This window comes from Equus przewalskii, chromosome 14 (genome assembly GCF_037783145.1).
Source record: "Equus przewalskii isolate Varuska chromosome 14, EquPr2, whole genome shotgun sequence".
Lineage (NCBI taxonomy): Eukaryota > Metazoa > Chordata > Mammalia > Perissodactyla > Equidae > Equus > Equus przewalskii.
Genome location: NC_091844.1, coordinates 58,618,614 through 58,642,252, shown reverse-complemented (window position 1 = coordinate 58,642,252; position 23,639 = coordinate 58,618,614). Strand labels below are relative to the sequence as shown.

Below are 23,639 nucleotides of genomic sequence, written 5' to 3'. Positions count from 1 at the left end.
AATGGAGATTCATTCATTTATTTATTCATTCCACAAATATTTATTGAGCACTTATTATGTGCCAGATCCTAGAGATATAACAGCAAAAAAGACAAAATTCCTGCCTCATGAAGCTTACCTTCTAGAGGGTAAGACAAACAACAAATAAACAGATATATAATATCAGTTAAGTGCTATGAAATAAAAGAAAAACTCTGAGGCTGTTATTTTAGATAGAGTGGTCAGATAAGAGTGGTCATCTCTCTGAGATCATATTTGAACAGACACCCGAACATACTGAGAGCATGAGCTATGAAATATTCGTGAAAAGAGCATTCTAAGCAGAAGCGATAATAAATGCAAAGGTGCCGAGTGCGGAACATGTTCAGTGCACTGGGCTAGATAAACGTAAGGAGTCTGGTGGGTCTGTAGTGAAGTGAGGAAAGGGTATGCGGTCAGAGAGTAGAGAGGGCCATAAAGGCCCTGGGAAGGACTTTGAATTTTATTCTAAATTTAACAGGAAGTCACCAGAGAGCTGAGGCAAAAGCTTGATATGACTGACTTACGTTTTAAAACAATTACTCTAGCTGCCATGTGACAAATATAAAGACTGTAGAGGTGAGGAGAAACCAGGAGGCCAGTTAGGAAACTACTGCAGTTGTTCAGACTAGAGAAAAAGTACAGTGAGTTGGACTAGGGTGAGAGCAAGTTGAGTTGAAAAGTGGTCATAGATTCTCAACATACTTTAAAGGTAGATGAACTGGATGAAAGGTACGAGAAAGTAGTATCTAGAATTACTGCAATATTTTTTGGCCTAGGTTAACTGGGTGAATAGTGGTGCCATGTACTCAGAACGGGAATGTTGGGGAGGAAAAGATTTGGCGTGGCGTCACAAGTTCAGACTGGATATGTTATGAGATGCCTATTAGATACTCATATGACGATATGTAGAAGGTAGTCGGATATACAAGTCTGCACTGAGGGGAAAGGTAAGATTATTTCATTTAATCCTCTAAAACTCTTATAATTATTGCTTTCTATATTTTATAGAGGAGGAAACTAGAGTACAGATAAATTACATGACTTATCTAATGTCACCAATTATAGAAACAAAGCCTGGAGTCAGGGTTTGAAACAATCCATTTGACTCCAAAGCTGAAATTCTTTCCATCGTATCACCCCCTATCCCCACACACCTGTACCTTTTACCATCAATTCAAAGTTTAATGATAAGCCAGTCCCTCTTTGATTTGTGCCTGGGTCTTAATTTATAAACGTGATTGAGTGACAACATGGAGAGGTCAATGCCATTGAGAAAAAAGTTAAATGTTACTCACAGTTTCTCTAGAAAGGAGAGGCATGCCATGCCACAGCAGGCCCCAGGGGGAAGCACCAGTGTTACCGAGGAGGCAGGGAGGAGCCAAGGGAAGGCGACCACAGTCTTTCTTGGGGTTTCCACCAGAAAGGTGAGGTGGGGCAGGGTAAACAGGTTAGTATTGGCTAGTCTGAATAATTCCAGCAGACTTTGGGGCACAGCGGCTGTCCCTAGTTGCCTGGTACCTGGCCTAGGATTGATCAAGGGCAGGGAACTACTGGCTTGGGTGTGAGAACTAGATAAAGGACGTGGTTGGTAGTATGGATATAAGATTGGCTGGTTTGCATATGAAAGGCATGGTCACACATGAGTTGTTAATTACCTAGCCCTGGGAAGGGCAGTTTCCTCCTGGCCAGCTAGGCCTGCAAGACGTCAAAACACCATAAAATATAGAAAAGAAAAAATATGATTAATATACTTTTCCAATCCAAATTTAAAACTCCATCATTACAAGTTTGCTCTGACTTTAGATCCTCTTAGATAAGATCGTAAGAAAGAAGTCCAACTACCTCAAGGTCTTCTGTAAAAACAGTGGTACATACACATATACTCACAAAAATGCAGGGGCATTAAAAGCTTAATGGGAGACCAAAACAATGGGACAAAATGAATTTCGTAAAGTTGTGCATCAATAATTACCTATTATTTCTAAAATTTAGAAAAAGACAGAAAGATCAGAGCTTCATCTCAAAAACCACCCAGCCCAGGTAAGTTTGTGTAGTAAGAAATATTAGGAAAAAGCAAGAAAATACTGTGCTTTGTTTAAAAAAGAAAATAGTGGGTAGCCAACCAGACCAAGCCACAGTTAGCTTGCCTAAAGAGCCATCAACAACTTGTCTCACACCAACCCAGAAAATGTTACCTTTACAATCTGGTCTGAGATCTACTCTCCAAAGTTGAATGGAGACTTGCTGGCTGTAGCCAATACGATTCTCTCCAGACGTTTTCCAGGGAACAGGAATTCAGTTGTATAAGCCACATGGATAGATTTCACTATTCTATTCCATTTAGCCTGGGAAGATTCCAACTACCTTTCTTCAGCGTGGACAGAGGAAGAGTATCCTTTGTTTCACACCCAAGTTTGGCCTCCCAGACACAGAATCACCAAGATGGGCACTGAAAGCTGACCACACACCACTCCCCTCCCAGGCAAATCTCTGACTGATCCCATATATCTAGCTCCAGACAGATACCCAGACCTGGTACCTTTCTTCCAGCACACATCGTCCCAATCCTCTCCCCCAAATAACCACTCGAGATGGAGAGAGAGACAAGAAAGGAAGCCTGAGCCCCTCCAATCCAATCCTCTACCCGGCTCCGAGCCTGAATTCAGTTACCCCGCTTCCAGCGTGCGCGTAGGCAACCTCAGCTGCCGACCCCCATCGGGCCCGGTCCCAGGGCCTGGGATCCTGTCGGTCCAAACTCACCGGCCCCAGCTAGATAGGCTGGATCCCTCCGGCCCAGGAGGGTGCTCAGGCTCTGACCACTCCTGGAGAGGGAGACAGTAGAAAGGTCCACACACTGACAAACAGGGCGACGCACAGAGCACGCACACGGACACACATTCCTTGTCCGTGGAAGTGGAGGCCGTACCAGGCTCGCAGCGCTGCTTCCCGGAGCGGCTGTCAGGAGGGAGCGCCCAGGGGCGAAAGGTCCCGCCAGGGCTCGGCCACCCTCACGGATCTCACCTGGGGCGGCCCCGCCGCGGCCCAGCTGCAGCTGCACAACCCAGGCGCCTTCTGATTGGCTGAGCCTCACCCCTCGGATATTCGCTTCCGGGTGAGAGGTGCGTAGTCGCCACAGCAACCGAGTCGCACTGGGCGCATAGCTAGCGTTTGGCTCCCTGCGGGTCGCAGAGCTGGCGGCCCAGGAGGAATCGCAAAGTCAAGAAAATCTCTCCAACACCTCTCTGTCATGTGAGTACCGCGTCCCAACGCCCCGAGCGGGGTAAGGCGTCTTTAAGAAAAACTCGTGTTGAGCCAGAGTTCGGCCCCTGGTAACTCCGGTGCGGCTGTGACAAATTTCCTGAGCGTCTACACTGGGGTTGGGGTGGGGGCCGGAGAGCTCTTGGCTTGGGATCAGGAGACCTGGATTCCAGCTCTGATTCGGCCGTTCATTCGCTGTCGTGACACCTTAGGCAAGTGCCAACCTCTCTGGGTTTCAGTTTCCTCTATGGCGCCAGACGATCTCCATCTCTGAGGTTCCCTTTAGCTCTAACATTCAAAGCTTCGAATGTGGAACCATTTAAGGGCAATTGAAAACGGTTCGGTTTCTTGTATGATCAAGTGCTCTGATTAAAAAGCATTTAACGATTGCTTCCCAAGTGCCATTCATTCACTAGACGTTCGGTTCCCACCAGCAAGTACTAAGCACTGAACTGGACACTAGGGTGAGAAAAGAGATTTGACTGATCCGCGATCCCTGACCCAGACGAGCCAGGATCTTGATAGAGGTTTCCGGCACAAAAGCGTGATTTTAATAGGGTCCTAAGGGCTGTAGTAGGGATAGGCCCAGAGTGTTGTGGGGGCTCCTAGAGGAGTCGGGCTGAGGGGAGAGAAGAAAGGCTTTGCTCAGGTGAAAGCTCCGTTTTTCTTTGTGGCTCTTTCTGGGAAAAATTTTCAACCTTCTGTTCTAGTTCACTAATTTACTTTTCAGTTGTGTCCATTCTGTTATTCAGCCCTTCTAAGGAGTTGTATTTCACCAATTATATTATTCATTTCCTAGGTGGCTCATTGGTTCTTTTTCATAACCACCTGTTCCTGCCTCAAGGATACTATACCCTCCCAGTCTCTCTGAGGATGTTACAGTATTTTAAAGTCTTCTACCTATTGTGTTATTAACTCTGTTTTCTCAGAGTGAACTGCAAGCCTTTCTCAAATGGCACCTAAATTAATTTTTAAATAAAAATTATCAGTTCTTGGGGCCAGCCCGTGGACGAGTGGTTAAGTTTGTGCACTCGGCTTCAGCAGCCCAGGGTTTTGCTGGTTTGGATCCTGGGTGCGGACATGGCACCGCTCATCAGGCCATGTTGAGGCAGCATCCCACATGCCAAGCTAGAACCCACAACTAAAATATACAACTATGTACTGGGAGGCTTTGGGGAGAAAAAGGAAAAATAAAATCTTTAAATATATATATATATATCAGTTTTTTTGCTCCACCCATAGAAATTCTGAATCTGTAGTTTAGAGTAGGGCCAACTTGCAGGTGACTCGGATGCAGGGATCATACTTTGAGTAACATTCTAGTGGACGCTATTGTCCTAGAAGTTAGAGTTTACTTATCTTCTCTACATATGAGTTTTCTTCAGTATTGGAAAAAGTTTCTAATGTTTTAATCCACTAAATGCCCCAGGGCTCTGAGACATAGATTCCTCACCCTCCAACCCCAGTCCTGTGGTTTTCTTTTTCAGTTTTTTTTCCCCTGTGGTTTTCTTCATTTTTCACCTGGTCTGCATCCCAGTCTCATTCTGTTTGGACCCTCCCCGCCCCCCCCCCCCCCCCGCCCCAACCCTACCCCTCCTTGCTTACTATCTTTCTTTACTTTCTATTTCCTCCTACTGCCAAATCAGAGATTCTGCACTCTACCTTACCTCTTGAGACAATCCACAGATCATATAGGCTACCCAAGAGAAATAAAAATATATGTCCATACAAAAACTTACACTTGAATGTCCATAGCAGCATTATTCATAATAGCCCAAACTGGAAACAACCCAACTGTCCATCAACTGATGAACAGATAAACAAAATGTGTTCTTTCCATACAATGGACTATTCGGCCATAAAAAGAGATGAAGTACTGATACATGCTACAACATGGATGAACCATGAAAACATTATGCTAAGTAAAAGAAGACAGTCACAAAGGACCACATATTATATGACTCCATTTCTATGAAATGTCCCGAATAGGCAAATCCATCGAGACAGAAAATAGATTAGTGGTTGCCAGGGGCTGGAGCAAGGGCTGGGAGGGAATTAAGGGAATGGAGAGAAACTGCTTATGGGTACAGGATTTCTTTTTGGGATGATTAAGATATTCTAAAATTAGCTTGTGGTAATAGTTGCACAATTCTGAATGTGTTAAAAACATTAAATTGTGTGCTTTTGAAAGGTAAGTTTTGTGGTATGTGAATTATATCTTAATAAAGCTGTTATAATAAACAGACAAATAAATGAAAATGGACCATCTAGACAAAATTATTTATTTTCCCAGGACCGTACTCTATACTATGGAAATGCCAAGTAATCATGATATGCTTGTGATCATATGAAGTGAGTCTATTTGGTTAACTCGTAAAGCACATTTGTTATAGTTCTTATGATGTAAAAATATTTATTCATGTGACTTTTCTTAAATCTTAAACAGCTGCAGAAGTGTATAAGATAAACTTTATATTTCCAAATGGAGACAAATATGGTAAGCATACATTTCAATTACTTTTTCTATACAGACTAAAATTAAATAGCTTAAGAGTGAAAAAATGAGATGGTCACATTTTATAAAACTGCTATTGGGATATTAACTCCATTAAATAAAATAACGTAGAAAAACTAATTGGTGAACAGATTTTAGATCTAAACTCTAATGTTAAGTCTAGATAGCATGCCTTGGAAACCTATGAGATCTGTGAATCTTCCTGCCCTTGAGTCTCAGTGGTTACCAGACCTTCTAGGTCCATGGAGCTTCTCATCTGTGGCCACATTGGTTTCAGTACTAGGGAGCCAATGAGACCCGTAGGGGTGCAGTTGTGATTAGGCCTGAACATAAATACTTTATTACTTAGTCAAACAGGGTTCTCATTTATAATCTTCAGTATTTCTCTCTTGTTTAGATGGTGACTGTACACGAACATCTTCGGGAATCTTTGAGAGAAATGGAATAGGTATTCATACTACTCCTAATGGGATTGTCTACACAGGAAGCTGGAAAGATGACAAGGTATTATTGTTCTTTTGAACACTGACAGTGAATAAGTAATCCTATTGATTGAATGATTCCAGGCGTTTCACCATTAATCAAAAACACATATGAATAGACTATACAATAAAAATAACAAATGATTATATTTAATGTATATGAGTAATATTAAACCTATGCAGAGAGCTAATCATCATCATTGTCTTTCTCATCTCCTCTTCGTTGAGTAAACTAAACTCATTACATAATTTTCTAGTTAATCCTCATAGCAACCTCATGAGGTAGGTAACATTAATACTTCTGTTTTACAAATGAGGGAAATCAGGGTCAGGTTTCTTGCCCAGCTGGGAAGTGATGAAACAAGAATGTGTATCCAGGTCTGCTTGAGTATAAATTTTTGTTCTTTAGGACATTTTTATACTGTTTCCTGGGATAGATAACTAAACTGGTTGCCCTTTAAGATATGGTCAAGGTACCTCAAGGACCCCTATTTTCATCATCATGGACTGCTGAGATGTTCAGGTGTCTCAGATCAGGAACATATGACTTGACAGCCTTCAAAGAGAGATATATATGAAGGAAAATGATAAAAATGTTGTCTTATTTTTGTGGAAATAAAAGGTGATATGATGATGGATTGAATAAGAACTGAGTGGTAGACATATGTGCACCCTTTTGAAGTGTTCTAGGACAACTGAAGGTTAGTTACTGAGGTCGTTTCCTTTATTACAAACAGATGAATGGTTTTGGAAGACTTGAGCATTTTTCAGGAGCAGTATATGAAGGACACTTTAAGGACAATATGTTTCATGGATTGGGGACTTATACATTCCCAACTGGGGCAAAGTACACTGGAAATTTCAATGAAAATAGGTGAGCTTAAAATAAAAAGTCACTGCAGTTCTAAAAGATTCTTTTCAGCCATGTTTGCTTAAATATTAAATTTAGTTAATGTTAAATATTCTTTTGCAATGTATTTAGTTCAAAGATGTTTATAATGTATTTTGTAAGAGTTGTTGGCTTATGTTGGGGAGGAAAATGTTGTAAGAGAGGCTAAGACCATCATGAGCCTCCAAAAGAAGATATCATTCTTGGTAATAATCTGTTAGACTTTTCATTTATTTCCTCTTGACTTCTCTAGTCTATAGAACTTTTTGCAGTCAGCTTGGAAAGGGAAAGCTTGTCACAATTACTGAGAAAATTTACACCAAAAATTACTTTTCCTTGAAATAGCTTGACAAACTTTTTAAAAAACAGCCTTGAGGCTAATTTCATAATTGTTTATTTCATTTTGACCTGATATGTGTGTACATTTTTACTAGGCTAATTTTTAAAATGTAAGCAAAATTAGTTAATTTTCGAACTGCAGAAATCTACCCACTGTTATCCTTTCTGAGCATATGCTTGTAGGAAAAATGAAAGTGAAATGAAACATGAGCACAGCATTACAAACTTAATCTTCATCCTAAATACCATGCCATGTCACCCAGAGGTTCATGTTCATTTATAAATACCCCTTGATTATTTCCACAATTGAAAGTGCAACCTACAACCTAATTGTTATGAAGTGGTTGATGTGAATACATTTTGAGGAGGGTAGACAAGTGTTCACCTATTTTGAGTGCAAGTCTATGACAGTAATATATAAACTTTTTCCGCTGATGTTAATAAAGAGAGAAAAATCTAACCAAATGAGTTAGAGGTCCGTTTGTTTATGCAAAGTGTGTTTTCACCACTCCAAAGAGTCTAACAAAACACCAGCACAGAGCACAGTGCCTCAAACATAATTGATGGTCAGTAGATATTTGTTGAATAAATGAATGAACTAATATAAACTTTTCATTTTTTAACTGATTGTTACAGTTTTGTGTAAACTTAGCATATATGATCCTAAAGTCTTGGACGCCAAAATTGTATAATGACAATGTTCATTTGGAATAGTAATGTTTTTTGTAAGATATGAAAGCAGGATGCCAGATTTTCAATCAAACTTTGAAAGTGAAAAGATATGATTCTTCAGACGTAGTACATAATATACTAGACCATCTTATATCTGGGCTATAAATTCTTGGTCTTGGTTAATGAACAAACTTATCTTTTACTATTACAGGGTGGAAGGTGAAGGACGGTATACTGATATCCAAGGACTAGAATGGTGTGGTAACTTTCATTTCACAGCTGCTCCAGGCCTGAGACTAAAGCTCCACATGTAGATATTCTGCATTAAAGCTTTAATGTGATAATTGAAGCTTTTAGTTGTAAGGAAAACTGTAAAATGTGTCATCTGAAGTAACTTCATACACTGCTTCTATATTATAATTTTGCTAATAAAGCCATCACTCACTTATGCCTTTTTGAACTTTATTTTCATTATCTTATAATTAGTTTAAAATAAATTATGTGATCCGATTGAGAGTTTGCTCATTTTAATAAATACAGCAGAATTACTCAAATCTTGGCAAAGTCAATTTCTAATCCTGTGCCTGAGTTTTGTCATCCTTAAAAAGTGTATCTGTATGTTAAAGGAGAATATCAAGAAAAGGAAAAGACAATCTACAGAATGGGAGAAAATATTTGCAAATCATATATCTGATAAAGGTTTAGTTTCCAGAATGTAAGAAGAACTCATATATAAATATATATAAGTAAAAAGACAATCCAATTTAAAAATGGGCAAAGGATTTGAGTAGACATTTCTTCAAAGAAGATATACAAATGTCTAATATGCAAATGAAAAGCTGCTCAACATCATCACTCTTTAGGGAAATGCAAATTAAACACAATAAAATACCACTTCACAATCATTAGGATGGCTGTATTAAAAAGAGACAGTAACAAAGTTTGGCAAGGACGTGGAGAAATTGGAAACCTCAAACACTTCTGGTGGGAATGTAAAATGGTATAAAACTATGGAAAACAGTTTCTCAAAAAGTTACACGTATAGTTACCATATTTCCCAGCAATTTCTAAGTACATACCCAAGCGAATTGACTTGTACAGGAATGCTCATTGCAGCATTATTCATAACAGCCCAATGCTGGGAACAACCCAAATGTCCATCAGCTGCTGAATGGATAAACAAAGTGTGGTATATTCACACAGTGGAATATTATTCACCTGTAAAACAGAATGAAGTACTGATACATGCTATAACATGAATGAACCTTGAAAACATTGTACTAAATAAAAGAAGCCAGTCACAAAAGTCCCCACATTGTGGGGCCTTTCTGTGAAATATCCAGAATAGGCAAATCCATAGAGATAGAAAGTAGATTAGTGGTTGCCAGGGGAGGGAGGAATTGGGAGGCATGGCGTTTCTTTTTGGGGTGGTGGGAATGCTCTTAGAATTAGTGATGATGGTTCTACAACCTCGTGGATACTAAAAGCCACTGAATTGTTCACAGTAAAAGGGCAAATTTTATGTATAGTTTGTGGATTACATCTCAATTTTTTTAAAAAGTAGATTTTTGTGTCCTCACATACTCCATGCCTGGAAGGTTCTTTACCTTTTAGATAAAATAATTCAAAGATTACCAGAACAGAACATCATGGCTACATACTAAAAATTACAATAAAGATCTGAGTGTTTTTGCTGAGACTATTTTTCCAAAACTGACAAAAAATGGCATATGTAGTAGACAGCTTCTGTCACATTTCTTCTTTCAAAATCTTGTGAAAATTTGTATTTCTCAATATATCATTTTCAAAAATTTTTCATTTTTATTTTTTGTTGTACTACTATAAATCTGAGTTGAAATGTCTGAAAATATTGACATAAAATGGTATTTTTGTTAGTTTCTCATAATAACAGCTTTGCATTTAATTTCAAAAGACCCTGTTTATAAGTTTTTATAACAGATTTGTTGCTTAGCATTAACTGGTATGGTTTTAGAATTAAATATTATTGTACTGGAATTTATAAGGAGAGAAATACTAGACAAGTTGAGGTACAGTGAAAGGATGTTTTCAGGAACCAGGACATATAATGCACATTCAAAACTTCTGGAAAATATAGAAAAATGTCTGCTTTACTGCAAACTAAATTTTCCCTAATATTTTTCTTCAAATTATTTAATGTAGCAAGATATATACTTTGCTTTTAAAATCTAACTTTTTATTGACATATAAGTAACTTTTCAATGCTCAGGTTTTCACTTTTCTAAATACCAAAGTCATTCCTCTTAAACAGTCTTCTTTCTTTTGCTCCTTGAAACTAAACACAGTTCAGGTATTTGATTAGTGGATGCTAGAATTTGACCTGGAGCTTATATAATTAGAAGAGACACTAGTTTTCCTCATTTAAAAGCCTAGCTAGCATATGACAGTCTCCTTTCCAGGGAAGTCAAACCTCTCTAGTGCTTCTTTTTATAACCTTTAAGTTAATTCAGCATCCAGATACGCCTTGATCTGTGGATGATATAACCACAGCAAGCAACATGGGGTAAGTGTGTGTTTTTATGTGGTTTAAGAGGCATTGAGAGGGGAAATATTTTTATAAGAGAAGAAATCCCGTTAATCCTTACTAATTTAGACTCACAATATGCTAACATTTATTTAAGGTAGACATTTAAAGAAAACTTTCTATTCAAAAGTTATAACAATGTAATACTTGTGAAATGTTCATTTTCTTGATTGGTTTTTGTATTATGTCATAATCTGCCTTTGTAGGTTGTCAACTATTGAAATGTTTGGGGACTGAAGAGTTTTGCATATTTATGTATTTAGTTGAAGCCAAATTAAATTTTGAGAGCAATCTTAAAGGATGACAGGATTCTTGATTTACAAAGCAGATAAATCCAGCATGTGTGTATATGCCTCTTTGGGATTAAGGATAAAGAATGAAAAAGATTAGGAATGGAAAGAGGTTGATTTATGCCTGTTGTAACAGAAAAGGGATAGAGGATTCTATCAGAGTTCACTCCTTTATGTACAGAAAAATATGTGCTGATTTATTACTCAGGGACATTAGTGAAACTTAATTCTAAACCTTTTGTGGGGCTTTAGGGGCATGATGAGAAGAATTGGATTTCATTTGAAAGCTTTCTATTCTTAAGCGAGAATGGGATTCTATCATAATTAGTATTGGAATTGTATGGGTTTTTATATGCTGAAAAAATAGTATTCTTAAAATAGAAAAATGTGTCTTTTTATTACCCTTTTGTCTTTTTTAATAGCTCCTTTCAATACAAAATTATACTTCTGCAAATAGTAAAGCCATTTCACTGAAGGCACTTCTGAAGGATTTAACTAAATGATCAGAAATTTATACTAGAGAAACAAATTTTTTGACACACGTTTACACTAAGTAGTTTCCATGAATTTCATTAATATCTACATTTTTGCTAATACTGTGGGCTCTGAAAACGCAATCTAACCCAGTTTGGAACCTCAGAGGCTTTTGAAAGGAAGATGATCATACTATTGTTAACTTTTAATACAAATATAAAGGTTAACAGATAAGTGCCTTGTACAAATTTCACATACATTTGGTTGATTTGATTTGGGACAGAATTGATAAGGATTCTCTTTATTCCGCCTCCTTCCTTCTCTCTTCTCTGTGTATAAGAGTGTAAATCAACATGGCAGGCCGCTAGTAAACTCCAGGCGATGGGCATACAAAGAGTCTTCCTTTCTTCCTCTCTGTCTCTCTCTCCCTCCCTCCCTTCCTTCTTTTTTCTGTAATGGCAATAGTTCTTAATCTTTTTGGGGAGTGGAGGATCACTGTAAGAATCTTTGTAAACCAGCCCACCCTCTGTGCAAAAAAATGTAAAATCACACAAAATTTTGCATACAACTTCAGGAGATTTGCAGATGGCCTGAATCCCAATCTTGGGACCTCAGGTTAGGAACTTTTGATCTTGAGGTTTAGGACTGGATTATAAATTACTCAGTATTTTTCTTCGTTTCTGGATTTTTATAAAATGTAGGAATCTTTAATAATTCCTGCTAATCTTCTCTCAAGGACAATGTCGAAGATGCTGGTTCTCCCATTGACCCCCTCCCAACACACATACACACACACACACACACACACAATTTACATGAGAGTGAAACACAGTTTAACCAATATCCATAGGTTCAACAATCACATTACTGCTGCTTGTCCCCATGACTTGGTTAATCATTTGTGCTTTCAAGAGTGCCAGGAATCACCTCGGGAATCATGGAAGAAAAAAATCCTCGTGCTTTTATTTGTAAGATGATTTCAGTGCCCCAAATAAGATGAATTAAACCATAAATTGCTAAATATTACAAATATTACACAGGACACTCTTCTGATTGGTAGGTTTGTGATTATTTTGTTTTCTGTTCCTGCCCTTATTGAGAAAAGAGAGGTTAGCAGATATTAACACCTGTTTAAGTCTTCCTAAAATAATCAGAAAAATTAGAAGTGGCAGCTGATCAGATGCTCAAATTTGTCCATTTGAGGAAATCTCTAGAGTTTATTCCCTGAGACTGAGGGAGTAGCTATTTAGGATTTGGGCGGTGGGGTGGCTACTTATATGCCCTTGTATGGGTCTATGCCAGCCCTTTCCACTTTTCCTCAGGCTATGCTGGCATGGTTTTAGTGAGGAACAAAGAGACAAATATTAGAAAATTGTTATGTTCTCTAGAAAGGCTCCTCCTTCTCTTAAATTTTCACCCGATTTCTAATGGATTGTGTGAGTGGCTGGGGTGGGTAGAGATGGTGCAGAAGGGTGGATAAAGAGATAATTGGGGAGAACCAGAAGAACCTTACTGTGTAAGGGACCCTGACACCTGCTATTTACCATAACACCTGGGCAAAGGATGAACAATGGGAAGAAGGATGCATTTCTTTGCTGAGATACTTTTCAATACTCTTTCCCTATCTCCTAGCAGTTATACAGTGCATTCCCCATTGATATCTGGGGAAAATATAAGTTAAGGCTCTGCTAAAATTGTAGAACCAATAAAGTTCGTTAGGACAGCATATTCAGCCTCCTTTTAGTTTCCCAGGTCAAATGAGTGTAGAGTACTTTCTCAAATTCTTTAATGGATCTATTCTCCACTGCTGAATCTGAGAATTATAGTCCAACTCTTTTTCTTGGGCAAAGCGTATATTTAGCTCCTCCAGTAACCTTTGAAATGTCACTTCTATCTGTGCCCTCCTTTCCTTTCTAATAGTTGCTTCCCTAATTCAGGCCATCATTACCTTCGGATTGTTAAACATGCCTACTCACTGGCCTCTTTGCAGCCGGTCTTTCCTCTACAGTGCCACAAGAGGCATCTTCTTACCGAAGATGCGTGATCTGGTTACTCCATCGCTTAAAAACTTTAGTGATTCCTTGTTCTCTCCACCACAGAGCAGGCTCCTGACAGGATATCCACGGTCCTGTATCTGTCTCCAGTCTGCCTCTCTAGGCTTCCCCCATGCTCTACCCTCAGTGCTTCCTAGGATCCCTAAGTCCACCTCTGCCTTGTAACTTTCTACTCCTGTTCCTTTGCTGATCCTCTTTTTACCATGTCTACAAATTATTCAAAGCCCAGCTGAAATCCTATCTTCTTCATGAAACTTTCTCTAACCCCTACAACTGGAACTCATCTTTTCTGAAAGTTTTAGGCACTTTATACTTTTCTTATTGCATTTGTCACAACCCATCCCATGCTGCTGTTATACATGTGTCTCATTCTTCCTACTAGACTGTAAGCTCCTGGAAGGAGGAACAATTTTTTATATTTCTCCCAGCACCTGGCACAATGCCTTTTACAAGGTATATGCTATAAATGCATGTTGAATTGGAATGAACTGTTTTTCCTATAATCCACAAAAAAAGCTAAAAACTTAATTTTTGCCAAAGTTTCTTTTTTCTTCCCCAATAGAGTGACACCATTTTCCAATTCCGATCTGAAGAACGCAAATGACTGTATAATATCCAAAATATGGGTGACACAAGGGAGAAAGTGTAAAAACCAGGACTGGAATGACACACTAGAGACATCTGAAGAGTGGGGAATTTGTTGTTAATAAGTAAAAAGCGCACACAGGCTCAAAGGAAATGAGAGAAATCTTTCAAGAATTAAAAATGGTTCTTGGTTCTAGACAACTTCCTAGAGGGCCAGCATATCAGTAAGGTTGGGTTCATCTGTATATGATGGAAAAACCAAAATAATAGTGGCTTAAACAATCTAGAAGTTTATTTCTCTCTTACATCAAAAAACAAAACAAAACAAAACAACCCAGAGGTAGACTACCCAGAGCTGTTAGAGCAGGTCCTTTTGTGGGGGACTCAGGTTCCTTCTACCTTGCTCATCTGCCATCCATAGTGTACCACCTCCTGGTCCAAGAAGGTTGCCAGGACTCCACCTATCTCACTGGTGTTTAGACAGCAGGAAGGAAGAATGGCAAGAAAAAGATATGTTCTCTCTTTTAAGGAGATTTCCCAGAAGTCACTCACACTGTTTCTGCTTACACCTCATGGGTAGAATCTATTCTTGTGGTTACACAAGAATATAGCTATATAGGAGAAGGCAGAAAATAATTTTTTAACTGGGTTACTAAAAAAGAGGAGAATGGATACTGGGTGGCAACTAGCAGTGACTGACAGAGCTAGTATCAGGCATTACATTGCCTCTTATATTCTTTCAGGACAAAGAACAGCATTATGCACAAAAAGGAATCTGTTAAGAAAAATTTTCTGTAAAGTTAAGGGGGAAAAAAAGAGCAAGCCAGGCTAGGAATAAACATAGATTTGCTTAGGATAAAGGACAGGGACCTTGACAAAATGACAAAGGTGACTAAGTTAGCCTTTGGTCCCCCCCACGGCCCACTCCAACATCCCAGCCCCTGCCCCCCAGCTTTCATCTCCCTTAACCCTCACATCTGCACAGTGAGGTGACTATTATTATTATTACTATGCCAATTGTACAGATCAAGAAACAAAAAAACCAGGAAGATTCAGAGACTTGGCCAAACTGCCCAAGAGGCTTCAGATAATGAAAAATAAATAAAACATATAGCTGGCTTAGAACCTTCCGTACTGCTCAAAAAAACCATGTAAATCATGCAGTGTTCTCCAAATGGGTTTGTACTTAATTTTGACTGTAGATCACCTCAATTAGCCCCTACAGAAAAATCCATTACAAACCTATTTTTCTTGTCACTTGACGTAGGTGATTTCATTTAGTGTGAGATACTTAGGAAACTCTTTAGATTTGTGCCTTTCATTATTTAAGGGTCAGATGAACTGCTCTGAACTCTTCTGATTCAGGAAAGCCCCCCAAGACATGCCGGAGTGTTCCAGCTATGTTTTTAAATACATAGAAATTTACTTTTATTGGTCACCCCAAAGGTACAAATACTGAGGTCATTGTGCCGACTCAACACCAAATGACTGAAAAAGTAAAAGACTAGAGAAAGAAGAACTGTTATTTTTCACCTTATATATTTTTAACTATGAGAAATTTTTAACAATCAATTGCACACATAATAAAAACTTTTAGTTATGAAATTATAGGAAAAAAAGGGTAGTATAAATTACCAAGTACCTGTCATTATCAACAGCGTTTTATTTTTTATAGAACCTCTAAAGAAATCAGGAAGACTTCACACAACATGATGTGATGTCTGCTGGTGGAGACAGGCCATGAGGTGAGTGAAAATTGTAAAGAACTACTAGTAAGAACGCACATCAACAAAGAGCTTAGTTTAAACCAATGTACTTGTACTTATTTTGTACCAGTATAGTTATAAATTGTTTTAAAGAATTTTGTAACCTTCCTTTGTTTAAAAACAAACAAATTAACATATTATGGGATTCCTTTATTAATTAGCAGTCAGCTGATAGCCACCTTATAAACCAGTCATGTTACATCAGACTTTAACTGTGTATACAAATGCTTACTCATGGTATTGAGACCAGAAAGAACAATGTTTTAATTGAGTTCTATTTTGTATGTCTTTGGGGAATTGCAAAAAAACCTTAAGAACAACAACATTTACTTTACATTCAACTGATACTCACTGAGTCTCTACTTTATGCCAGGCTTTGTGACATAGTAACTATGTGGGTTAGGTAAGGCTTATCCTCATTTTACAGTTGAGGAAACGTTGGTTTATAAAGGTTAAGTAAAGTTCCCAGGGTCACAAAACTAAATGAGTAACAGAGCCGGAATTTGGAGCTGGAATGTTTGATGCACTTAAGAAAAAACTCCCAAAGTTTAAAAGATTATTTTTAAATTTCAAATCTAAAACGTGCACATTGTAATACAAACAAACTTGGTCAAGATGGAAGAGTATAAGTAGAACTTGAAAGCACATCCCACCGCTACGCCCATCCCTCTTTCCAAGCACAACCGCTGTTAGTAGTTTGGCATAAATCCTTCCATATCTTTCCTTTTGTCCAATGTACTTTTCACTGTATCATACGTCCTGTCTACTTAAAGACATCAACAACTAAAGGAGGCTAAATTACCGTCTATCTTCACTAGTATAAAATCTACCTTTAAATAATAACTGAAATGCTCATTCAGCTAACATTAGGCATCCAACTGTAGAGACACAAAGAAGAACAGAAGTCACTCTCTGTTTCCTAGGGACTCATAATCTAGTGTAGCAGTTCCTAATTTGGTTTTGAGAGAGCAGATATGGACTCCTTCGAGAGTCTAATGTGAGCTCTGACCCTTCTCTCCAGAAGAAAATGAATCTACATAAAATTTTGCCTATAATTCAGGGGATTCATGGACACCCAGAGAGTATATGGACCCCTGATCTTGTAGAGTAAGATTTTTATATTAATAATTTAACATAAATACTGTTATGGAAGTGTGGACAAGATACTGTGGCAGCACAGAAAAGCAAGGACTTAACTCTACTGAGATATGTCACGAAAGACAGGGAAGAGTGGTAATTGCACAGAATCTTGAAGGACACAAGGAGTTGACAGCTAGCCCAGGGGAGGGAAAGGACGTCCACTGAGGAAACATTTATAAAGCCCAGAGGCTAGAAAGGACAGGGGACCACATGACTGTCTTTGTGATAAGAGCCCAGCATGTACATGAGAGTGACTAAAGTTGGGTTTGCAGAGCTAGGTAGAGGCCAGATCATGAAGGGATTTGTCTATTGTGTTAGGACATTTGAACTTTAGGAGTCACTGAGATATAAAAAGGAGATACCATTTGATTCAGAGTTGTTGGGAGATCACTGATGAAATAATATACTATTAAAAAGATACATTGCTAAAATCGAAAGAAGTTGATTGGAAGGTCATTGCTTTTACAAAGGCAAGTGGGAGAATAAAGCTCTGAAACTGCATTTGTAAGATAAAACTCAAAATTTGGGCAACACATCTGGCCCCTCACTGTGGTGAGTCCCAAGCACAATCAAGCTAGCGTCAGCCACTCAGAGTGGATCACTCACTCCCGTTTGCCACACCCGCATGCCCTCTGCTCTTCTCCAGGAACTCCTGATGGACCATTTGGTTTCCCATTGACTCTTCCACCTGCAAAGAGGAGGAAAGAGAAAGAGGGTAAAATAGATCAGGTTCTCAATTTTTCTACACTGAGCATGTATTGCTTTTATAACTATTTTTTGTAATTTAGGTTTTAAAGTAAGGTAGTATAAAGCAAGGCTTACAAATAATGTCACAGCTGGTTCATTTCTATTTGGCTCTACTTAACCTAATAGACCTAAGTAAAAATCCAATATTAGTTTCCACCTCCTACTCCTTGGCAGTGGCTTCACAATTAAGGTAAGACTATAAATTCTCAAGGATGTTTCACTTGATAAATATTTATTATTTATCATTCATTTGAAATTTTACTTATCAGATGCTATAAAGGCTGTGAAGACTAAGCTTGTACGAATATTGTGTATGCAATTTTCTGTGTATGATGTATCATAAAAATTTTGTGTGTGATGTATCACAAAAATTTTTTATAACACATTTGGTGGTTTAAAAGCATTTGGTCTTTCTCAAAGGGTAGTGCTCCAAAAGGTTTCTCAGTCTACATATTTAGATAGTGAACTTTGTTAAAACAAAATTTACAATTTAGGTGAAATAGCATTGATTTTTTCCAGCTTGCCTTTTCTAGCTCATTAATTTAAAACATATATGTCTTCTTGCTATTAATATAAAGTTCTGTGTTGTTTTCTTTGTCCCCCAGCTTTACTGAGGTAAAATTAACAAATAAAATTGTAAGATATTTAAAGTGTGTGATGTGATAACTTGATATATGTATACATTGTGGAAGGATCCCCTCCATCAAGTTGATTAGCACATCCATCACCTCACATGTTTACCTTTTGTTTTTTTTTGGTGAGAACATTTAAGTTCTGCTGTCTTAGCAAATTTCATTTATACAATACAGCCTTATCAACTATAGTCACTATGTTATACATTAGATCCTCAGACCTTATTCATCTTATAACTGAGAATTTGAACCCTTTTACCAACCTCTCCCTGTTGTTTTTTTTAGGGAAAAAAATCATTAACCATAAACATCCTCTGGAATTTAATTAAATTCAACTCAAACTTGTGTTGAGTGCCCACTGCAACAAACTTTTCATGTCAGAGGAATGTGAACAAATGATATAAATGAATTTATCTTTAAAACTCAAGCTAACTTTGCATGCCTCTTTATAAAATATCTGAGCATTAAAAAATATATGATAATTTTAAAAATTACTTACCATTGAGTAAAATTACTACCATAAGGAGATGATCCATGATTGTCTCGAGGCTTGAAGTCCAGCACTCTAGTTTGATAAGAACCAGATACCTGCCAGGTAAAATGAATATGAGCAAGAAATGCTCCCTGCCCTGGTGGAGCTTATAGAGTTGTGTGAGAACAGACATAGAGACTATTGCCCATAATTCCCAGCTGGGAGAGAAACTAGCAATATAGTATGAGAATGTAGCAGGAAAGTGATTGACTATGATTTGGAGGATCAGGGCAGGCTTCATAGAGTAGGAGGTGCTTGAATTGAGCCTTGAAGGGTGAGAAATATTTCATTAGGTATTTGAGGAGTAGAAGATATTTGAGGCATAGAAGATGGGAGGAACAAAGGTACAGAGGCAAGTGTGTTTGATGAAATGCATGAACTGTGACCATCTACACATCTATATCATATTTATAGAACTACTATACAGTTTTACTTGAAATATTATGAAATAGAGAAAGAAATCAAGTAAGTTCAGCTAGTCCAGCCATTAGCTGTTAAAAGTAGCAAACTCATTTCAACTAATGTCTAACTGGTTACAAGGACACATGGGGAACTCCACCCAGGCAGCCTCTCCGAGGTTCAGAAGAGTGGCCCCAGAGGATACAGTGAGGTAATAATGATTTGCAGAGCTGATGAACTGGAATTAGTGAGAAGGGACTCCTGAGATATAAAATTAAGGTCCCCTAGGCAGAGCTGGATCAGAAGACCTGAGGCAGGCTAAAAATCTGGCACTCATTCAAACGGATTTTCTTTCAGTACTCAACATGTGAATAGAGGAAAGGCTGATCCTTTGGTGGAGGAAAGGTGGAGAAGGAGAACTCCTAAGGGCAGTACTCCGCCTCCTGTCCAGGATCACTAGTGGTTCAGCGCTGGCCTCACACTGGCTATACTACTCAGCAAAACAAAAAACTCTACAAGAAAACCAGACCCCCTGCTCTTAGAAGGCTTTTTGGTGACCATTTGTTGCTACTCAAGACTGCGTTTAGGATAGCTCGTCACCCTCACCTCCAAACACACAAACATACAAACCATACCCTCAAGATGTTTATCAAAGCATTCCTTTCAATCACACAAGATACTTTCCTTGAGAGAAGTCCTGATATAGTTTTCTCTCTCACACATTTCCAGGGTTCTTTTAGTACCCCTGATAGATTAGCACGAGCACAGCTCTTTAAGCCAGCTCTCATCCTATTTTCAGGCCAAAAATTGCCAAGCTATTGATTGTTGGGGGCTACCCACTCCCCACAACTGGGCTGAGGTGCTGCCGTGGATGCAAGCTCTTGGTTCTGATTCCTGCGGTGGTAATCAGCGCCTGCATGATGTTCACCTGTGAACTAGGCACTGGGGACGGCAGAAGCAGCTTCACATATGGTCCCTACCCTTGACAGCCTTTGAATCTAGATACCTCGGCAGGATCCAACATTTACTTTTTCTTTTATCTCTGCTGATCTCAGGCTAGGCTTGCAGCTTTGCCCTAGGAAAAATTGCAAGGGATAGTCATAATCACTACCAGAGACATAATCATACCAGTGACAAAGCTAATCAGACTCTTAGGTTAAGTAAAGTCAACCAACTATTTAAATCATGGATCTGGGATTTGAATCCAGATCTTCCATACTTCAAACGCTCAGATTCTCCATCCCTACTCCCAGTTGGCGCCTAGCTTGGCTCTCAGTGTTGCTCTCAATTAGCTAAAATGTTAGCTGACAACAGAGTGTGTCAAAAAAAAAAAAAAAAATCAATCTCTCAATAGCCAAAGGAATAAAGTCATAGTGTTGGTGATAGGCAGTGAGGCTGATATATTTGGGCAAGGGGCCTGACCTGACAGCCATTTTATTCCACTTATTTATGAGGCCCACCTCACTGAGATTAAAGTGGTGTTATCAAATTCTATAATTACCGTATTTGTATAAGAAATTGGGACTCTGTCGTAAGCCATTTTATTATTTTTGTCAAAACAGAACCTTATGACTTGGTCAAGTCGTTTAACCTCTCAACCTCCTCTTTATTTGTGAAGTGACAGGGTTTGGCTGGCCAATCTCTGTGCAATGTTTCAGTTCTGATTTTTTTTCCACTACATGCTGAATCTTTAGTTTATATTGCAAGTAGTTCTCATGGGTGTGGTTTGGTTTGGTTTGGTCTTTCCAAACTAGGATATTGGTTCATTCATTTATTCAACACCTATTTATTTAGGGCCTCTTCTGTGCTAGGCCTTTTTTAGACCTTGGGGAGTGCAGAGTGAATAAAAACATCCAAGCCTTCATGAAGTGGAGGTGGCAGGCCAAGATGGTCAGTAAATAAATAAATAGAGAGCATTGTCATTTGGTGGTAAATGCTGTGCAGAAAGATATGCAAAGAAAGAGAGATGTGTGATGGAGCCTGGGTCCTGCTCATACATGCGTGCGTCACGGAAAGCCTTTCTAATCAGGTGACATTTAAGCAGAGACCAGAAGCCTTAGAACTTTCTTATCCTTCATGCATTCATGCATCCTTCAAGAGCTTGAAGTGGTCAAGAGAGAGGAATGAGAGGCCCTGGTGGAGGTGCATGAGAGCTTCAGTTTCAACCTCACCTTTCCCCCTCACATCCTTTGTGTTCCAGGATTTTTGCAAATGAGTTTTTCTCACTTCTGTGATGCTAAACATACTTGTCTAACATTTTAATGACATTTCAAATGTATTGCATCTATTTGTTTACTTAATTTTTGCTAATGGGGATTATGACTATTAACAGTAAATTTAAATTTAAAAAATTATGACAACTGAATTTACAGGATTTTAAGAAGCAGGGATTTGTTTTGCATGTGAACTTTGCATCCAGATTTACAGCATTTCTCTCTTCGGCTTCACCAACCACAGGCTAGAGGAAGGACTCCAGATGAGAATATGTGGGAAGGAGTTATAGATTCAAGGACTAGGCTGGAAATACTGCTTTCAAAGTGTTGGGTTTTGTTTCTCTAGATACATTTTGCATCTACTGGCTTATTCACTGCCTATCGCATAATTTGTTTTGGAGGCCAGGAGCAGGCCAGGAACCTGGATCCCCAAGCAGGTGAATGGCAGACACTCCAGGCTGAAGGCAGGTCCTCCAGCGTTAAAAGGAAAGAAATGGGCAAGCCCCAGGCAGTGAGGTGTCTAAGGTACATTCCAAAGTGGGTGAAGGAAGAAGAGGATTGATTTTCCCTCTAAATCCAAAACATTAGAATTGCAAACATATAACAAAGGCTAAGCCATTGCAGGCTACCTATTTTATGACCCTGTAACTCTGAAAATGCCCCTTAGGGCTGAGATAGAGCATTAAATCCCCTTGTTCCACTTTCCTAGCCTGAATTTCCAGTGGCCAAATTCTTCCTCCCTTGGTCTCTGCATCCATGACTGTTGATTACCAGATTTTTAGGTAAGAGAACACTTAATCAATTCATTATTAGGTCTTAATTAACAGATAATTAATTAGAGAAGGATTATGTGTTAAAAAGTTACCATTGACAGCATTTGGCAGATTTATCATCTCAGTCAACAAACTTTTCTTGAGCTTCTACTCTGTGTAAGAACATAGAATGGGCACCAGAGAGACTGAGAGATGGGAAAAAGTAGCCTCTCTTCTCAAGAAACTTTTAATCCTATTTAGAAAATGAGATTATTCATGTAAGATAAGATAGCAGTAGAAAATCATGGTTTGGGTTCCAATTGAGTTCTACAGATATTCCAAGAAAGGAGGAATAATTTCCTATTGGGTTGAAGGCAGAAAGTTCCAGAGAGGGATTGAGCCTGAGTTAGACTTTGGGGAACTGAGTAAGGATTTGACAGTTGGAGTAGGGTGACAAGGGGCAGACCAGGCAGCAGGGAAAGCGAGAGACAAGGTAGGAATGCAAGTGGTGACTAAGACTCAGGAGGCTGGCACATCTCCTACATACTGGAAACAAAGTTGGACAGGAAGGTGAGGGACATTGTGCAGGACCTTGAGGTTTATGTGATATTTTATTAAGAAGACAGCTGTTCAAGTTTTTGAGCAGGAGCAAGAGATGATCACAGTGATATTTAAAGCGAAATAACCTAGTAGCAGTGTAGAGGGTTGATAAACTAATTAGGATGCTCTTACAGATGTTAAGGCACAAAGCAGTCAGGGTTGAACCACAGAAGTGACAATGGAAAGGGAAGGAGGAAATTTAAGAAACTTTACAAAGCAAGACGCAGAAAGACTTCACTGTGGTGGATTGTAGGATGAGGGGAAGATCATTCTGAGGTCTTAAGCTGGTGCCAGAACTAGGGAAATCTCAAGGGGGTGACTGGATAGGCTGAAGATGACCGATGTGATGGAAACAGGTTGAGTTTGAGGTAAACACGGAACAACCAAGTGAAAATATTCATTGGAGAGAAATATAAGTGCAACTAGGGATATTCATTTAGGAGAAAAAAAAGATGAACAGCTAATTTTGTTTCTGTTCCTCAAAATAAAGACCTGACTACTAAAAAATAGCTAAAACTACATAGTGGAAGAAATAGGGGTTAGGAGATTGTGAACTGCTTAGCATAATTTGGGGTACATTTGGGGTAGATTGAACAAAAGGACAGTTATGGAAGGCTCTGGGGACTGGAGGGCTGGTGATAGAGGCCATTGGTTGCTCTCTAACCATGTTGCTGAGCAATATTTGGAGACACCCTGCTAGATCTTAGCCTCAGCCT

The 23,639-nt window shown here is 38.8% G+C and overlaps 3 protein-coding genes across 49 annotated transcripts in view; 2 read left to right on the top strand and 1 right to left on the bottom strand.

The window, feature by feature from the left end:
- DHX57 (DExH-box helicase 57) overlaps positions 1–3,560 on the bottom strand; it is a 52,075-nt gene extending 48,515 nt beyond the window's left edge. Inside the window, exons 1-3 of one of the 10 annotated variants that reach the window (XM_070572858.1) lie at positions 2,948–3,084; positions 2,692–2,843; positions 1,677–1,716 (exon numbers count right to left, since the gene is read on the bottom strand). The gene's annotated coding sequence lies outside the window, so the exon portion shown is untranslated. Of the gene's footprint in view, positions 1–1,676; positions 1,717–2,216 lie in introns of all 10 variants that reach the window. The other 9 variants (XM_070572860.1, XM_070572859.1, XM_070572857.1 and 6 more) reach the window with 9 other exon arrangements.
- MORN2 (MORN repeat containing 2) lies at positions 1,272–8,624 on the top strand. Its single transcript, XM_008523504.2, has 6 exons — positions 1,272–1,445; positions 3,183–3,270; positions 5,726–5,776; positions 6,192–6,298; positions 7,014–7,150; positions 8,388–8,624. Exons 1-6 carry the CDS (start codon positions 1,272–1,274, stop codon positions 8,488–8,490), a joined length of 660 nt encoding a protein of 219 aa, XP_008521726.2. The 3' UTR covers positions 8,491–8,624.
- Positions 8,625–10,515: 1,891 nt separating this feature from the next.
- ARHGEF33 (Rho guanine nucleotide exchange factor 33) overlaps positions 10,516–23,639 on the top strand; it is a 117,349-nt gene continuing 104,225 nt past the window's right edge. For 35 of the 38 annotated variants that reach the window (XM_070572897.1, XM_070572878.1, XM_070572879.1 and 32 more), the window contains exons 1-2: positions 10,565–10,718; positions 15,818–15,887. The gene's annotated coding sequence lies outside the window, so the exon portion shown is untranslated. Of the gene's footprint in view, positions 10,719–15,817; positions 15,888–23,639 lie in introns of all 38 variants that reach the window. The other 3 variants (XM_070572908.1, XM_070572906.1, XM_070572907.1) reach the window with 1 other exon arrangement.